General features: G+C 37.1%; 1 protein-coding gene across 1 annotated transcript; it reads right to left on the reverse strand.

Annotated features, from left to right (window-relative positions):
* Positions 1 to 10,002: 10,002 nt before the first annotated feature.
* Positions 10,003 to 11,376, reverse strand: LOC143023765 (uncharacterized). The gene is made up of 4 exons (XM_076182378.1): positions 11,043 to 11,376; positions 10,655 to 10,741; positions 10,229 to 10,438; positions 10,003 to 10,025 (listed from the first exon to the last, which is right to left on the reverse strand). The coding sequence occupies exons 1-4, from the start codon at positions 11,131 to 11,133 to the stop codon at positions 10,003 to 10,005; spliced, it is 411 nt and encodes a 136-aa protein (XP_076038493.1). The 5' UTR covers positions 11,134 to 11,376.
* Between the last annotated feature and the right edge of the window lie 7,560 nt (positions 11,377 to 18,936).

The raw sequence follows: 18,936 nt of genomic DNA on the forward strand, positions 1-18,936 counted from the left end.
GTAGATTTATTTCAGAGGATGGTGGTTTATTACAGTACCACTAGAATTGAATGATGGTGTACATGAGTGATATAAATTGATCTTGGTCATATCATGTGACATTGTTTTATATTGGCTAGTCAACAGTAGAAATTATTTTTATATTGTAATTGTAGTTATACACATTATTTTTAACTACTTGATCTTGGTTATATCATGTGGTATTGTTTTATATTGGCTAGTCAACCGTAAAAAAATAGTTTTCATGTTGTAATTGTAGTTATACACATTATTTTTAACTACACATGTAAAACCAAAATGCAAAAAAGAAAAAATCTTAGAAAATGTAATGGTTGGCATTTTGGGGCATGTTTTAAAAACAATTTGGCAGTTTTTGGCAGCATTTTGTCAGACGTTGGCATTTTTCCTGGTAGAAAACCTGGCAACCCTGCTAAGCGTGGTTGATGGAGTTGGCCAAAAACATAATACTTTTAGAATTTTTTGTGAGGTTCGAACATGTGGGCATATTTGCATACTAACTTGAATAAATGTAGAGTGATTTTTTTTTATCTTAAAAACTATTGTTGTTTATTTCTTTATAATACAAAGGTTGCTTAATATTCCATGCAATTAAATAAAAAAATCATTAAATTTTATTTGAAATGCGCTATACAAAATTTATATGCTATGAAATATGACATTGCATGCATGGTATTATGCAAAGTAGACCACTTGAAAAAAGAAACTAACGAAGCAGAGCGCTTTCGTATATTACATATTCAATGCAAAAAGTACATAGTTGAATAGAAATACATATTTTGTATATACATGAAAAAGGAATACAAAAACTCCATTAAATATTGACGTCAACTTCGCCGTGTTCCATCATGCCAACCAAGAAGACCACAGAATGGACTGGGATAACGCACCAGTTATATTCAAATCCCATTGTAGCTTTCAAAGTGGTACCATCGCAAATGCCAAGATATTCCGCAAACTACGTTCCAAGAACTCGGTGAGATGTCCCTTGGGTACTGGTGCAACTCTTGCGTGACGAACGGGTGCTTCGAGGATAAACTGTTGCTTTTTTGTATAACCATAGTAGTTTGTTGCAGGAAGCACAAAAAGGGAACAAATATTTTTGCGTAATACACCAAGTACATCAACACCTATAACCTTGGGCAAGTTTGAATTTAAGATTTGTTATATTCTTGGGGGTGTTTCTCGGCGTGTTTCAAGTATCGGTTATCGCTTATCGCCCCCCCCCCCCCAATAACAATCCTGGATCCGTGCCTGGGTGGTATGGATCAAACTTCACTCTATTTAGAAACACTATTGTGTTTTTAGTGTAATAGACTGCATATAGTTGAATTATTTTCTTTAAAAGGTGTAATTTCCATATAATATGATCAAAGAGAAGTTACGTTTTTATCCGCAGAGATATGATAGATTCTGAATGGAGAACATTCACGCTCGATTGCTCATCACATCAATTACGCCCTGTCATTTACCCTAGTCCCTATCTCTGATTGACGTGCTAACCACACCGCAATTACCGAAAGTACTGCTACCCGAGACTTCCCCCTTCTTGAGAAATCTCGCCCTGGCAGGATTATGTCCCGGTCTCACGCGTTTAGGCGCACTCGGGCCTCGTGTTCGATAATTGTTGCGAGATTACAAAGGCGGAGCATGCAGACAGGAGACCTTTTGGCCCATATCTAGGTCGGATGCAAGAAAAAATCATAATAGTAAAAAATAAATAAATAAAAACTATAATAATGTAGATAACAAATAGAATACATAAATAAATGCAAAGGTATAGTTAGATAATAAACAGGTTTCGTGTGTTAAGCGACTTATTTGGCACCAAAAGGATTTTTTTATGTTCATTCATCCATTCATCCATAAATAAATAAATAAAGGTAAATAAAGTATAAATAAAGAATGACCAAAGTAGTTATGTTGGTGCTCAAAAAATAATAATGGCATTTTGGTGTTCTAAATTTTAAGTAAACAAAGAAACGAGTTAAGCGTAAACATGTCCAGCTTCAGAATAAACTAAATACTTTGCGAGCAGCATCGCGATGGCATATCAGATGTCAATGATTTCCTTCGTCGTGTTGGAAGAAGTCTGCGATCATGAACTAAAAGTTTCAATAAACTGTGTTTCTCATGATGATATCTGTGCTAGAACGTTGACAAATACCCGTAATTCTACTCGTCTTACATAATTGTAAACTCATTAAAGTGAATGATTATATTACATTGTATTGAAAAATGTATATCATATGTGTCTATACATAGTAAAGAATTATCTATACCGGTACATAAATTTCAATCGTTCTTGAATGATTGTATTACATTGTATTGAAAATAATGCATATCATATGTGTCTATAAATAATAAAGAATTGTATAGACATGTATTTCAATCTATCTTTTTTTCTTAATACAGTATAGATATTTTAAGCTGATTATCCTATTATAACTTGAAGATGAGGACTAATTGTCCAGAAGACTAAATGCCTGAAGACCAGTTATTTTGCAAAGGAAGACCAATTGTCCGAAGACTAAATGTCCCGAAGACTAAATGTCCGAAGACTAAATGTCCGAAGACTAAATGTCCGAAGACTAAATGTCTGAAGACTAAATGTCCGAAGACTAAATTTTAGTCCGAAGACTAAATTTTAGTCCGAAGACTAAATTTTAGTCCGAAGACTAAATTTGAGTCCGAAGACTAAATTTTAGTCCGAAGACTAAATTTTAGTCCGAAGACTAAATTTTAGTCCGAAGACTAAATTTTAGTCCGAAGACTAAATTTTAGTCCGAAGACTAAATGTCCAAAGACTAAATGTGACAATGGTTAATCAATTAATAAAGGTTTATTGTATAAGTTATGTACATGGATATATAAATTTATATACAATGCGGGTAACAGCACGCCAGTGGGGGAGTTATCGTGCCCTAGTGGGTGGAAGGTGAGAGCGTGGGCCCTTTCCCTCAGGTGGGCGGCGTGGGCTGTAAAGGGCAGCCACTTGTCCACGGATCCATGACAAAATACCTCCACCCAAAATACCTCCTAAACCACCCATAATACCTCCTAAACCACCCATTATACCTCCATATGGAAACAGCATATTCTATATGTGGACGAACTAACGATTTATATAGCTTGTTAAGTGATGGACTTTTGAAATGCATAGGTATAGTTAGATAATAAACAAACAGGTAGATAATAAATAATAATAAATTGACATATAACTAATAATAGATGAAAATCAAACAGACAAATGATAACGAAACAAAAACAATATGTATAGTATAGAATCCCATAGAAAGTATCATTAGAGGACTTTTTCATTCAGGATTATGGTAGATCAAAGGAATAATCAATTCTATATAGAAATTGTTAATCAAAGGAATCAATGAAAATCAAACAATAAACTCTGATCTGTGCACCAATGTTGTCTGGTGATTTTTGCTCACTTGACGATTTAGGATTTTAACCTACAAAGGATTACAAAGGCGGAGCATGCCGACATGAGACCTTTTGCTCCATATCTAGGTCGGATGCGATAAAATCTTAATTATAATAAATGAATAAATAAAAACTAATGCAAATAACATAAAATACATAAGTAAATGCATAGGTATAATTAAATAATAAACAAACAGGTAAATAGTAAATAATAATAGATTGACATATAATTAATAATACATGAGAATTAGACAGATAAATGATAAAACAAAAACAAATACAGGTAAACGTCGACTTACGATGGCATTAGGTTTCGATAGAGCCATCGTAAGACGATTTCATCGTAAGTCGATCCCCAATTTATGTATCACTGTTCCGTGGTCACTGTACCTAGCCTACCTGTATATTAACCACCAGAGATACTGAATATAGCCTATTAAACATGTACAGTAGTGTATTTAATTATTTTTATCCTTTTTACCATATTCAAACACTATAATATGTATTTTCAGTACGGAACTTAAATCTCGCGGGCAGCAGCCAATGCCAGCCGTACGACGTGAAGTAATAATACTCGCATCATAAAATATAGTCACCGCTTATATCGATCGTTCTCTCTTTCACCCGCGAATTTTGAAAACCACAGAGAATGGGATTCAAGGCACATTTGAGAGAATGTAAAAACACAGGGGCGACTACAATAAATATAATCAAGACGCCGATATGGCAGCGTCGCGAATCCACTTGCTCCTCATGACGCCTACGTGTGCGGCACCGTATGGAAGGGGTTAAATTATCATATCGTCGTCGTCGTCATCGTAAAGTCGAACAATCGTAAGTCGCGGCCATCGTAAGTCGACGTTTACCTGTAATATAAAATAAAAGATTAATTACAGTATCTTGCTTAGGTGTTTACCTAAATGATTTTTAAATGTCATGGACATTTTGGAATGATATTGTAAACAATACGTACAGTAGAGTATAGAATCCTATATCAGTACCTGGTCGCCATCTGTAATGGCATATAGTAATTAAGCCGATTTTCAAAAATAAAATAGATAGATAGATAAATAAATAAAATAAAATAAGATACATCTCACTCCAATTACTATATGCCAAACTTCCATGTTGAATCAGCCTAACCCAAAAAGTGAAGTGCCTACAGTCAAGCAGAAATTCGGGTGAAGCCCTTCTGGTAAGATTACAAAGGATTACAAAGGCGGAGCATGCCGACAGGAGACCTTTTGGTCCATATCTAGGTCGGGTGCGAAAAAATAATAATAAATTAATAAATAAAAACTATAATAATGTAAACAACAAATAAAATACATAAATGCATAGGTATAGTTAAATAATAAACAAACAGGTAAATAGATGATAATAAATTAACATATAACTAATGATAAATGAAAATCAAACAGACAAATGATGACAAAACAAAAACAAATAATATAAAATAAATCATAATCATTACAGCATCTTGCTTAGGTGTTTATCTAAATGATTCTTAAAGCTTCGAACTGAACTACATTGCACTACCTGTGCAGGAAGTTTATTCCATTCATTAATTACACGGTTGGCGAAGTTTTTTCTACCTACTTCCAAATTGAATCTATTTCCGGACAGTTTGAGACTATTGTTTCTTGTCTGATTCTCATTCAATGTGAAAATTTTGTCACTTTTGATGTTGTCAATTCCCTTTAGAATTTTAAAGGCCGGTAGCAAGTCACCTCTGAGTCTACCCTTTTTTAGGCAAAACAGATTATTTTAATCGGTTTTGTGGCTCGCCGTTGTACTTTTTCCAGTCTGTCAATGCCTTTAATGAGATTCGGTGACCATACGGAAACAGTATATTCCAAATGTGGACGAACTAACGATTTATATAGCTTGTTAATGAATGATGGACTTTTGAAGTCAAAAGATCGCGCAATCAGTCCTAGAATCTTATTTGCTTTCTCAGAGGCTGAAATACGCTGCTTGGTTGATTTGAGATCGTTACTGATAATTACGCCGAGATCTTTTTCACTATCCACTTTTGTTAACGATTTTCCAAATAACTTGTAATCGTACTTACTGTTATTTTTACCTATGTGCATTACCTTGCATTTACTTGTGTTCATTAGCCATTTTTCAGACCATTGCTGTAATTCATCTAAATCTTCTTGAATATCTATTTGGTTTAAGTGATCATTTGCCATTCCGCACAGTTTTGTATCATCAGCAAATTTGGAAACAGTAGTCCATGGTCTATATCATTTATATATACTATGAATAAAAGTGGCCCAAGAACGGAACCCTGAGGAACTCCACTTGTAATATTTTTCCATCTAGAAGTTTTTCCATTTAAAACAACTCTCTGTTTTCGATCATTCAACCAATTACTAGATGAAGTCCCTACACACACCTATGCAAAAACATAAAGTTCGGGTGAAACCCTTCTGTGTGCCCTTTATAATTGTAACACTGATAGTCCTTCATTGCTCTTTGTCTTGGTTATGTGAAACTATCCAAAAATAAATTGATATTCGTATAAAATCATTGATTCTTTGCTTACTTACACATAACATTTCTTTAACATTTTAGTTATTTGGATTATTTTTATTTCATCATTATATATTTTTCAGGTTTTTTTTTTTCCTTTCTTATTCATAGAGAATCAGAAACAATGCATGTCTGATGCTGTGTGATTCTCATATGTATGTCTGAAAGTTGATGGCAGGAAACTAAGTAATTTATCATCTTTTTGTATTCGTCACGTGACATAGTAAAACCCAACTAATATAAATTATTCATGCCTAATTTAACATTTTCATGCCAGCTGTTCAAAAGAATCATCTTTTATTATTTTTACTTGGTTTGAGATCGTAATATACAGCACGAATTATGCTGTGCCCAAATGTCGCACCCAGTACTTTGTGACCAAATGTCGTGTGCCCAAATGTCTTGTGCCTAAATGTCCTGTGCCCAAATATCCTGTGCCCAAATGTCTGGATACCCACAGAACATCCCACGTAGAGTCGTTGTTCTTGCCTTTATAGATTGTTGTCCGCACTCGTAAATTCGTGGCTAGGTGCTAATTCCCGCACAGTGCTACCGAAAAAGAGTTGGACTGGCAATTCCATCCCTGGTTACATGAATCGTTCGGTTCTTCACACCATCACACTTGTCAAGGACTGCAACGGCATTCGTATCAGGTTCCAGATGAGCTTCAAACTTGCCTAAGGTTATAGGTGTTGATGTACTTGGTGTATTACGCAAAAATATTTGTTCCCTTTTTACGCTTCCTGCAACAAACTACTATGGTTATACAAAAAAGCAACAGTTTATCCTCGAAGCACCCGTTCGTTACGCAAGAGTTGCACCAGTACCCAAGGGACATCTCACCGAGTTCTTGGAACGTAGTTTGCGGAATATCTTGGCATTTGCGATGGTACCACTTTGAGAGCTACAATGGGATTTGAATATAATTGGTGCGTTATCCCAGTCCATTCTGTGGTCTTCTTGGTTGGCATGATGGAACACGGCGAAGTTGACGTCAATATTTAATGGAGTTTTTGTATTCCTTTTTTATGTATATATAAAATGTGTATTTCTATTCAACTATGTCCTCTTTGCATTGAATATGTAATATACGAAAGCGCTCTGCTTCGTTAGATTCTTTTTTCAAGTGGTCTACTTTGCGTAATACAATGTACGCAATATCATATTTCATAGCTTATAAATTTTGTATAGCGTATCTTAAATAAAATTTAATGAAAATTTTGTATTTAATTGTAAGCAATATTTATGTAATCTTTGTATTGTAAAGAAATAAACAACAACAGTTTTTAAAATAAAAATGTTCACTCTACCTTTATTCAAGTTAGTATGCAAATATGCACAAGAAATTCTAAAATTATTATGTTTTTGGCCAAAAACTTCATCAACCACGCTTAGCAGGGTTGCCAGGTTTTCTACCAGGAAAAATGCCAAATTCTGACAAAATGCTGCAAAAATATTTTTAAAACATGCCCCCAAAATGCCAACCATTACATTTTCTAAGATTTTTTCTTTTTTGCATTTTGGTTTTACATGTGTAGTTAAAAATAATGTATATAACTACAATATGAAAAATAGTTTTTACGGTTGACTAGCCAATATAATACAATACCACATGATATAACCAAGATCAAGTAGTTAAAGATAATGTGTATAACTACAATTACAATATAAAATATTTTTCTACTGTTGACTAGCCAATGTAAAACAATGTCACATGATATGACCAAGATCAATTTATATCATTCATGTACACCATCATTTAATTCTAGTGGTACTGTAATAAACCACCATCCTCTGAAATAAATCTACTTCAAGACTGTGTGAAAAGGAAAGAAAGATATGAACTTCCAAAATAAAATATATTATACTCCGTATTATGTGAGAAAGAAAAAATACCAATAACTAAAATAAAATGTATTACTCCATACATTACGTTTAAGTTCCTAAGTAAACTTTTTGGTATCCTCTACAATAAATCAAACCAGTTTATTAAACAACCTCCTAGAGACTCTGATGTACATAAATAGAAAATACATTTGTGACTTTTCTATTGTGTCTAAATATAATCAAAAGCATCATCAGATTTAGAAATGTTTGATGCACTACTGCGTTATTACATATTTTCACTAAAGAAGAGCTGAAACATCCTTTGGCTAGGCACAAAATCTTTACATTTCCCACATAACCAAGATAAATTTATATCATTCATATACATCATCATTTATATCTTGATACAAGTAAAAGAGTGATCTCTAATCACGACCGGGTATTTAAAAACGCCCCCCAAAAATGCCACCCAACAAAATTTCCTGCCAAACACAATAAAAACATTCCAAAGATACAAAATTTGGCATTGAAAACGCCAATCTGGCAACTCTGACGCTCAGTGATGATCTGCATTCGCAGAACATAGATGGCAGGCTAGCGGTAACCATGAATCGTAGCTGGGGTCGGTAATTTTGCAGAGGATAAAAACGTTACTTCTCTTTGATCAAATTACATGAAAATCACACCTTTTAAAGAAAATAGTTCAAATAATGTAACCATATGCTAATTTGTTAAGGTATATGTAGCTGTGGTCGGTCATACTGCAGAGGCTAAAACATAACTTCTCTTTGGTGAAATTACATGAAAATCCACACATTTTAAAGAAAAGAGTTTAAATAATTCAACTATATGTAGTCTATTACACTAATAACACAACAATAAGAAACTTAAAAGTGTAGTTTGATCCATACCACCAGTAATCATAGACGGCGGGCTGGACGAGTTGTAGCCGGGGTCGGTAAAATTGCAGATGATAAAAACGTAAGTTCTCTTTGATCATATTACATGGAAATCACACACTTTAAAGAAAATAGTTCAAATAATGCAACCATCCATATATCCAGGAGGTGCTCAGATGAGAGGGAGGGTGGGAGGGGTGTGGAGTGTATGTAGGGATGAAATGGGTGGGAGTGTTTTTATGCCTTTCCCTTTTTGGCTACCTCCCTTGTAAGGGGGAAAAAGCCTTGGTATATGTATGTATGTATGTACATATATAGAAGTGTGCATTTGAGCAAAACCCGTCCTTTTTTGTATTTTCTCTGTTTTCTCTGCAATTAGTGAGACCCCAAAAATAAGGACTTATAGAATTAGCATAGAACTGCAAAAACACAGGTTGCCTAATTTGATGATTGTTTGCAATAAATTGGGAGAAAATTCCGGGGACCGAAAACTAACTAAATAATTAATTGCAGCACACAATTTCCTGTGGACGACCAGTCATGCTCTTAGGATCCATTTGTAGTTTCAATGTGCTACACAAATTGCACCAATCCATTATTTCTGCTCAGCCCCTTTACGCCAAAAACCTGGGTACACAAAATGCTCCAAACTCACTTCAAATAGAAACCTAGTCCCTTTCGATCTGCTCTCCGCCGGCATTTTCAGCCGCCTCTGGCTGATCCACTCGGGTCTCCAATCTACGTGTGCCCCGTTCTTTTCTGCCACCATCACGATCCTTTGCCTGGTCAAACCAGCTGGTGAGGGCAGTTCGGTAGTCTTTGTCAGTGGCGTTAGGGTGGGATCTCCTCAGGGCATCTGGAAAAAGAGATAAACAAGATCTTGAAAGGGCAAATGGATGATAATTTTGCATTTTGTAACCTAACTATCAATATGGTAGGGTGTGGTCCAAAACAAATTGATGTGATGGGAGTAATTATGATGCATCCATTCAGCCCACTGATGCCTTTACCACTTTTCATGGCCATAAGTGTAATCAGACCGAGCAAGCCTAGACACTCTATATCTCTGCAATCAACGTGCCAACTAGGGATTCCTTCTTACACCACAAAATAACAAAAATGTTTCCGGAACTTACCAAAAACAACTCTAAAAAGCCTGAGATTTGCGAAACCTCGCTTTCCAGCTTGGCCCTTTCCAGACAGGTTAAATTTCCTGGCCACTTCAGTAGTAAAAACCTCCTCCATTTTCCTTCTTGTGTCCTCTTGGACAGTACGTCCATTATAAGCAAGCAGGTGGTTTATCTGCAATTAACAAAATAAACATCAGCAAAATATTTCTGACATTTGGGAAGTACATGTAAATAGCGGGAGATATCAAATGATAACAGTGATTGTATAGCAATACCATGTGATGCGACTGTATTTTGTGTTACATATAATTGTCACTTCAAAACATGCAGTTCAAGGAGCATAAAATAGTGAAATAATTCCTGCAATTTGTTTACTGCTATAGAGTGAACTTATTATTTGGCTTTTCAGATAATTTTCTTCAACCATTTTCTTCTCTAGATCAAAAACGCCCGCTAATGTAGTGAGAGGCAATGTACTTTCTGGCAATGGCTCAGATTCATTGATGCTACCAGACTTCCTCAAAATTAGACGTTTCAATAATCTCTGTTCCGCTTTAATTTCCTCGAGGGCAGTGAAGATTCGTTCTGAAAATCAGATGTAGGCAATGCCAGGACACATTAATTGCCATTAAATGTATAGTCATAGAAATTCGTGAACATGTAGCCAACTCTAGAATAGTCTCTATTATAAATTGGTAATTGCTCTTCAGTTGATTGTTTATTTGCTAAATGTACCTGGATCAACCAAAAACACAGGGGTTGGCTTTTTGAGGTGTATTAGATTTTTGGAAGTACACTTACCCAACGTTGGCAGCAATGCACTATACAAGTTTTGGTTCCGGACACCAGTAGCAGTAGTAGTACGTTCTATGTCCGAATTTCCGCTAACTGAAACAGTGAAGTTAATAAAATCTTTAAGCACGGATTGTGAATTCAGCTAATCAAATATTATACATAGACGCAATACATTTCAAAATATAATTGCACTGTTGGAATGGTTACTTGTTGAAAACACACAGAAACGGAGAGGGATTGATGTTGCTAATACATGTATGTCAGGCATTAGTATAAGAATTTTTCTATTCGATATTTTACAGCCATGGCATTTTAAGAAGGAAAAAATTCTGAATTTAGCTGCAAAGCCCAAAGAAACAAAACCAATATATAATTTACCAGAAAAAGGACTTACTTGATACTGGACTTTGTCTAGCTTGTAGTGCACTGTCAGACAGGCCAACTGAACTGTGCCTAGTTCCTGCGCCACTAAAACTGGGACTCATTGGATTCGATTGGGAACTACAGGCTACTGGACTGCTCCGCGGGGAATTATACTGCGGATGAGGGCTCACGAATTTGCTGCAACTTGATAAGGCTGCATTTAAAGGTTGACCTGAAATTCAATAGGAAAATCTCTCAAGAACTATTTAATTGTCTGATTATAGCATCTGAAATGTGTATCGGTACATTTATTTACCACATTGTTGACAATGATTTCTTATGGTGCCGACTCACACATGCAGGCAAATTCACGTTGATTGTGAATCTTGTCTTTAATCGATTCCAAATTTTAACTGAATTCTAAGATATACAAAAGGCCACTCACACCTTCCTTACCATGCAAAGATTAAAGAACTACCAGGTCTATTCTGCTTGTTAATTATTAATTACCTGTTACTTGTGGTGGACTTGGTGGTAGTGGTAGTGATGTTGTGTCAGAACTTTGATCAATTTCATCCTCAGAGTCGGATACATTCTGATCTCTGATTCTTTTATACTTATTTGTATGCAGAAGGGGAGGCATGGGAGGAGATGGCGAATGACCTCTTCGTCGTATATTGGCACTGTCAGGATCGTACCTTTTTGGGGATCTGAAGATTCAAGAGAATTTGTTTAGAGTACATGCATACTATAGTTATAAATTTGTCACCAAAATCAGGTGTCATGAGGATGGATTCCACTTCACTGTCAAGCAAAAATCTCAAAATATGTTTATATACCCAGTATTAGCCAGGTCTATATTTAAAGCTCTGGGGATCAACATACTGTAAGAGAAGAAATATTCATGTGTAGTAAATTTTCGCGAGACTGACAGGCCACTAGCAAAATTTTAATGGTGCGAATATTTCTTGCTTTACAGTAACCAAGAGTGTAAAATTACCTGTAACCAAGAATGTAAAATTACCTGTATTTAAATAATTTATTAAATCTGTTTTATTGGCATGACGGATTTATACATTACAGGCGATATCTGAAAACAAACTTAATTTATACCTCAGTAAAGTTACATAACCTACCTAATTGATCGCTTTGAATGACCAAGATTTTCATCATCAGTGGATTCCACCTTGGAATGTTCCTCTAGCCTCCTAAATTTCGACCAAGCTGCACTCCAATCAACTGGAATTTTGAAGGGCATAATTAAGCAAAAATATATCTATCAAATCTAATTACTATATCAAATCTAACTACCAATCCACCAGAATGCTAATCCATAACAAATTGTGAATAACATGAGTGAATGTTTGGAAAAGTAAATAAGGTCGAAATGAGAATCAGAGTCAGGATAATTCTTAGGAACACTTTGTTTCAAAATGAAAACTTATGCTTGCCTTTAAGCTTTGCACATCACTTTAATACTTACAATTGCGGTAATGGATTGGCTTTATAGGGTATGAGCGCCATTCTTCACCAGGATGAAGCTTGCGCTTGGCAGCATTCTCACACCTTTTTGCGTCTGTGAATGGTGGCCAAAGGGCACATGAACATCCATCTAACCAGTTTGAAGGTATGACGGCCAGCTCACCCTTTGCACTCGTCGTGTCAGCATATTCCACAACGCAGTAGTCTATCTTTTCAGACATTTCTCTTATCATAAAACAATCTGAAAATGTTTATAAAAACAAAAGATTTATAAATTTTGCAAGCACATTGTGAAGATTGTCCTAATATCCTAAAAATGAATCACGCTATCAATACTAATTTTTCGTAAATGTAAGCCTACCTATACCATTCACAATGTACTCGGATAATTACATGTACCTAGGCTCATGTACATGCATGTACACAGGTCTACTAAATGAAGATCAATTTAGAACATGTGGATCAGCCCAGACTAAAGGACCAAATATCCTTCATCCATGTCTGAGCGTAAACATAAATCATGGGACTTACCTTGATGAACAGTTCGTAGAAGGTAAAACACCATAGTGGGGACTCCTAACTCTCATATACTTGGTTTTATTTGGTCCCGTGTACAAAGGCTTGGTCCAATCCAGTGACTTGGTGTTTGTTATACACAAAAGTCCAGCTGCCAGATACTCCAAGTTACTGTGATTACAGTCATTTCCGTGTTTGCCAAAATTGCCTGTCACCATGAGCACATGAATGGCAGGTCTAAAACAGCTCTGCTTCAAGTGTTACTAATTGCTGCCAGCATTAGTTGCTGTAAAGTGAAGTCGTGAAGTATAGTTAATGTCGTGAAGTATAGTTATAGTCGTGAAGTATAGTTAATGCGAAATTGTGATTATAATAAAAACATTGTTTCACATATCCTAATGCACTGAAAGTGGTTTGTTCGAAACACCTGGCCATGCCACTTGTGATTTTTAATGTGCACTGAAATGCAACAATGAACGAAGTGAAAAGTCGCCAGTACAAGTCAACTTATAGAATCAAGGAAATAAATTGGTGATAATGATTTTAACAGCTAAGGTAAATTAGACAATATAATAACTTTAAGTAATACTGTTCTCCAATATGCATCATTATTAAAGTTCTAACTCTGATTACAAAAATTGCTGATTCATGAGCAATGTAATTTTTGTGGGGGCAGCTAGGCTATGATTCAAAATGCACAAAGTTCTAAAATAAAAAAAAACTCCACAACCTGATGTACCTAATGGTCACATCCTCAAGACAAACACCTAACAATCTATACTTTACATGCCCTAATAAAACTGATGCAACATTGGAATGACAACATCACTATTATTGCTACTTGGGAGCCTTACATACTTGTAAAGAATCTCTTGCAAAGAAACAGTTTTAATTGACCCTGTAAGGTTTGATACCTCATATATGCCAAGTTGAGAAGAAACCAAAGGATAATCAAAACAATCTAAAACTGACCGGAAAGGTTCATAAATGACGAAAATATTATCTGAATCTGGCGATTTTATAATATTCCTGATTAGGCCAACGTGACTGTCAATACCAATGCAGTTATCAGGTTTATTCTTGGAGAAATACAGTTCATTGTATCGGACACTGTTATACTGGGAATATTTCCTGTATTCAAATGGAAGAGGTCCTGAAAAATGTGCATGCTCAAGGCTACATTTTGTCTGAACTGAAGATTTTAATTTCTTAGTGCCATTCCTTCGCCGCTTCGTTTCAGATAGTCTCCTAATTACTTGAGGCAATGGTGAATTGGGTTTCCTAATTATTCTCTTCATACGACCTAAGAAACTTTCAAATGGGAATGCAGAAAATGAATCAAGGGTTCCAAATCGCTGAACATCAGATGCCAAATTAATCAAATTGTGCACATTGTAGATGAGCATATTCCTACCATAAAATTTCCAAAATTGACTGACAAACATGAGGAGAAGCTCTTTTGCATATGCACAATGGCTTGTATGGTTAACTGGACTTGATAAACAGTATATACTGACAAAGAGGAGCAGAAAATGTTTGTAAACAAACCCAGGGATGTTATTTTTTAGTGAAACTATGCCACTGTAAAGAAGGAATTGTCTGAACTCCGTGGGTTTCCAACGATCTACATAACTCAATGAACGGCATTTCCTTGGAAATTCATGAGGAATAAACGGATGAAATGAAATCAGTTGATCAGAGATAGCCTTGATATTATTTGTACCAATCCGACACTTGTTTGCAACGGGACCCTTCATCCAAAGCCATATAAGCCGTCTCATTACACCAAGATAAACGAGGTGCATTGGATCCAGGACAAACTGAGATACCATACCCAAGGGCAGCTGACACAAAGGTGACTGGATGTTTGTGTGGTGTTCGGGTTGTGCCATTTCCTTAAAACTTTCATCAGTACGCAGATCTGAATCTGTCAGAGGGAAAGTAATCTTATCTTTCCAAAGCCCACGCTGTGTACATCTTTCACAGCCATAGTAAGCAGTGTGTCCTTTAACCTGATTTAGGTAAGATCGTGCTGGGCAATCACAGATAAAACAGGATATTTTAACTAATACACCCACTTCGGTTTCTGACAATGTTAGAGAAACTCCATGCTCTTCAATTTCCATCATTTCCTTCACAAAGTAAGTCCTCAAGATACTCATCGATTTTTCCAGGCTTTTCCTCCCCACAAAACAGGCCAATAATAAACGGAGGCGTTCCTCTTAACTCATCAATTTTGCCCAATATGGGCCAGAACTGTGCCCTGGAACTTTTAAACAGAGGTAAACCATCTATGTTAAGTTGAATGTGAAATGTCAATGGGAGTCCTGAAGAAAAAGTGTGATTTTGGCGCACTGTCTCAGAAACTCCTTCAGCTATCCCAAAGTGGTAGTACTTCCCCCCACCAGAGATTTGTTTAATTGTATAACTTGTCTGTGTGCCAAGTAGAGTTCGGGGATCTTTGGGTAAATTTGGTAATGGAACTCGCAATATTTTTAACAGACTGTGTAGAGCAGCATGACTGATGCTGAAGTCTGTTGCCCAAACAGCAAGTGCTGATTTAATCTCATCATCGTCGAGCTTTTCGTATGTTTCATTAATTTCATCGCTACTGGAATCTGCTGAAGATTTACCATATGAATACCAGCTATCGTATGAACACACACTTTGATTATCCTCACAGTCGCTCTCTACATGTAGGTCGCTGACAGCAGACATATTTTCAGTGACTATCGACTCGGAAGTGCCTGTATAGTTCCTCTTTACAAGGGAAAAGGGGACAAGTGTGAATGTAGTAGTTTCAGAGGGATTAGCCTGGTAAGTGTAGTAGGGAAGGCTTATGGGAGGATCTTAATTGAGAGGATTAGGAGAGGAACAGAAGGAGTAATTGGTGAGGAACAGTGTGGATTTAGGACAGGTAGAGGTTGTGTAGATCAGATCTTTGTGGTAAGAGATATGTGAGAGAGCTATAGGAAAGGGGAAGGATGTTTTTTGGGCTTTTATGGATCTGGAAAAAGCTTATGATAGGGTAGACAGAAAGGCACTGAGGGAGGTTATGCAGATTTATGGGATAGGAGGAAAGCTTTTGGGAGCTGTCAAGAGTTTTTATGAGAGTAGTAGAGCTTGTGTCAGGATTAGAAATGGAGAGAGTGAGTGGTTTGAAGTAAAGGTGGGACTTCGTCAAGGATGCGTTATGTCGCCCTGGCTGTTCAACTTATACATGGATGGGGTGGTGCGAGAGGTGAATGCTAGGGTAGTGGGTCAGGGATTGGAGATGGTTAAAGAAAATGGAGAAAAGTGGGAGGTGAGCCAGCTGTTGTTTGCGGACGACACTGCGCTTGTGGCAGGGTCAGAGGAGGGATTGAGGAAGCTGGTGGCAGAGTTTGGGAGAGTATGTGATAGAAGAAAGCTAAAGATAAATGTGGGTAAAAGTAAGGTGATGAGATGTACAAGGGGTGAAAGTGGCAGTAGACTGGAAGTGAACATTAAGGGAGAGCAACTGGAGGAAGTGGATAGTTTTAGATACTTGGGTGCAAGTGTAGCAGGAAAAGGTGGAGTGAAGGTGGAGGTAGAATGTAGATTGAGAGAAGCGAGTAAATGCCTTGGTGGATTAAAGAGTGTAATGAGGAATAGACATTTGGGAATGGATGCGAAGAGGAGACTGTATGAAGGAGTGATTGTGCCAACAGCACTATGGGGCAGAAACGTGGAACATAAGAGAAGAAGAGAGAAGGAGTTTGAATGTGTTTGAGATGAGGTGTCTGAGAAGTATGGTGGGGGTTACTAGGCTGGATAGAGTGAGAAATGAGGAGGTGAGGAGGAGAACAGGGGTGAAAAAGGAGCTGGGAGATAGGGTTGATGAAAGAATATTAGGATGGTTTGGACACATGGAAAGAATGAGTGAAGAAAGACTAGTAAAAGAGGTATGGAAGGCAGATGTGGAGGGAGTGAACATGAGGGGACGTCCTAGGATGAGGTGGATGGATGGGGTGAAGGGGGCTTTGGGGAAGAGGGGAATGTCTGTTGAGGAAGGAAGGGAGAGGATGGAAGACAGAGGTGAGTGGAGAATGGTTGTATATGGATGATGTTGTGATTGCATGAGGAGGAATGGGCGGGGGGTGGGGGGTGGGGTAGTATGTGTGAGTAAATTTTGACGCAGCCCGAAGGGATTTCTCCCTGTCCTCTCCTTATATGCAAGGGGGGACGGAGAGGGGGGGTCGCCGATTAAATGAAGCGGCCTTGCTGTGGATGTGCTGTGTCTTGCGACACTGCTTCTGACCCAGGGCGGTGGGCAGGGTGCAGGGATGACCCGTCATCCAGGAGGTGCTCAGATGAGAGGGAGGGTGGGAGGGGTGTGGAGTGTATTTAGGGATGAAATGGGTGGGAGTGTTTTTATGCCTTTCCCTTTTTGGCTACCTCCCTTGTAAGGGGGAAAAAGCCTTGGTATATGTATGTATGTATGTATCGACTCGGAAGGAGTGGCAATATGTACTGTGTCAGTACCAATGTCACTGTTAGGAGGACACTCATATGATAGTTTTTCGGCCATCCCAGTTTTCCCTTCATTCTCAATACCCTGAAAGTCAATGTAAACTTCATCGTCTTTGGTATTGTCACCTTCATAATCATTTACCCAATTCTGAACATCTTGCAAATGTGCTAAAACATTCTTTTTGATATGCCTGCGTTGGGTCCAAATAGAATCACCTGAACGTGCACGCTTCATGTTCCTCAGTTTACCGGCAGAGACCAGATATATGTTTTATTTGAAAAACATGGATAGACTAATTGCGAGCCTACTTTTTATGTAGGCCTACCTGGACAATTAGATAAAAGAAGTATAGGACTGTCTTAATTTATACGAGCCGGGAACAAAGCCCATGCCAGAAGTAACAACAACCAATCAAAAAGCTACTACATGTACTAAGCCAAACACCACAAAAGGCAAAAAATTCCACCGGGCTTGCTAGGCCAACATTTTTATCAATAGACGTATATACGGTAGCCTATAATCATACACCAAACCAAAAACCATGCAATTTCAATTTAACCAGAGTCTCTTATGCCCATGTATTGATCATTTAAAATATGAAAAACCTCAAGTCTGGGCCTACCATGTATAAGACCGCAGTACATAGACATGTACATGTACTACATACTGCATACACGTACACCGTACATGCACACAATACGCGCCGCCCCCACAGATTTTTGGACGCAAAAAATCTAATATTGTTATAAAATTACTAACACTTAATCAGAAATAATGCAAAAAGTAAGTTGAAGCACATATATACTATCTAAATCTACAAAATTATAAATACACGAACACAGGATTGCACAGAAATTCACGGATATTTTGCAAACACAATCATGGTGGAAATGATAAAATGGCCGTCAATGCTTTGTGTGGGTCATCCGCAGCAAAAATGTTGTAAAGTATTATTTTAAAACATTTCACTTGGTAGGCTTTTAATGGTAAATAAAATAATTTAAAATAAAGTAAAAATATAACAACAAATTAAACTTTAAGTTTTGCGCTGCTGGCAAATCCCCCTACCGTACCAGAAAGTATTTTTGGCGGGACATTTGAATCTAAACATGCAATTTATCAAGTCTGAGAAAGTGAATTCTTGTGACTGATCATTTGGTCTTAATATTAGGTTTGGTCGACAACGGCCTACAACTTAAATGTAATGGCTATTGGGACGGATTGAGCATTTATGCAGGCAGACAGAGCTTTTTCTGGCCTAAAGGCCCATTTTTTTATACTTTCCGATCAGGCCCAGATCTGATCCATATCAGGCATGCCAAATCAGATGTTTGCCTTGCGCCAGGGCCATATTTATCCTTCTGAAACACACCGCCCAACTTCCTGTTTGACGATATAAGCCATTTTGGTGCATTGGCATATTTTTTCAGGCTTG

The sequence above is a fragment of the Oratosquilla oratoria genome, unplaced genomic scaffold (assembly GCF_046742065.1).
Source record: "Oratosquilla oratoria isolate Oo_2021 unplaced genomic scaffold, ASM4674206v1 SCAFFOLD58, whole genome shotgun sequence".
NCBI classification, from domain to species: Eukaryota; Metazoa; Arthropoda; class Malacostraca; order Stomatopoda; family Squillidae; genus Oratosquilla; species Oratosquilla oratoria.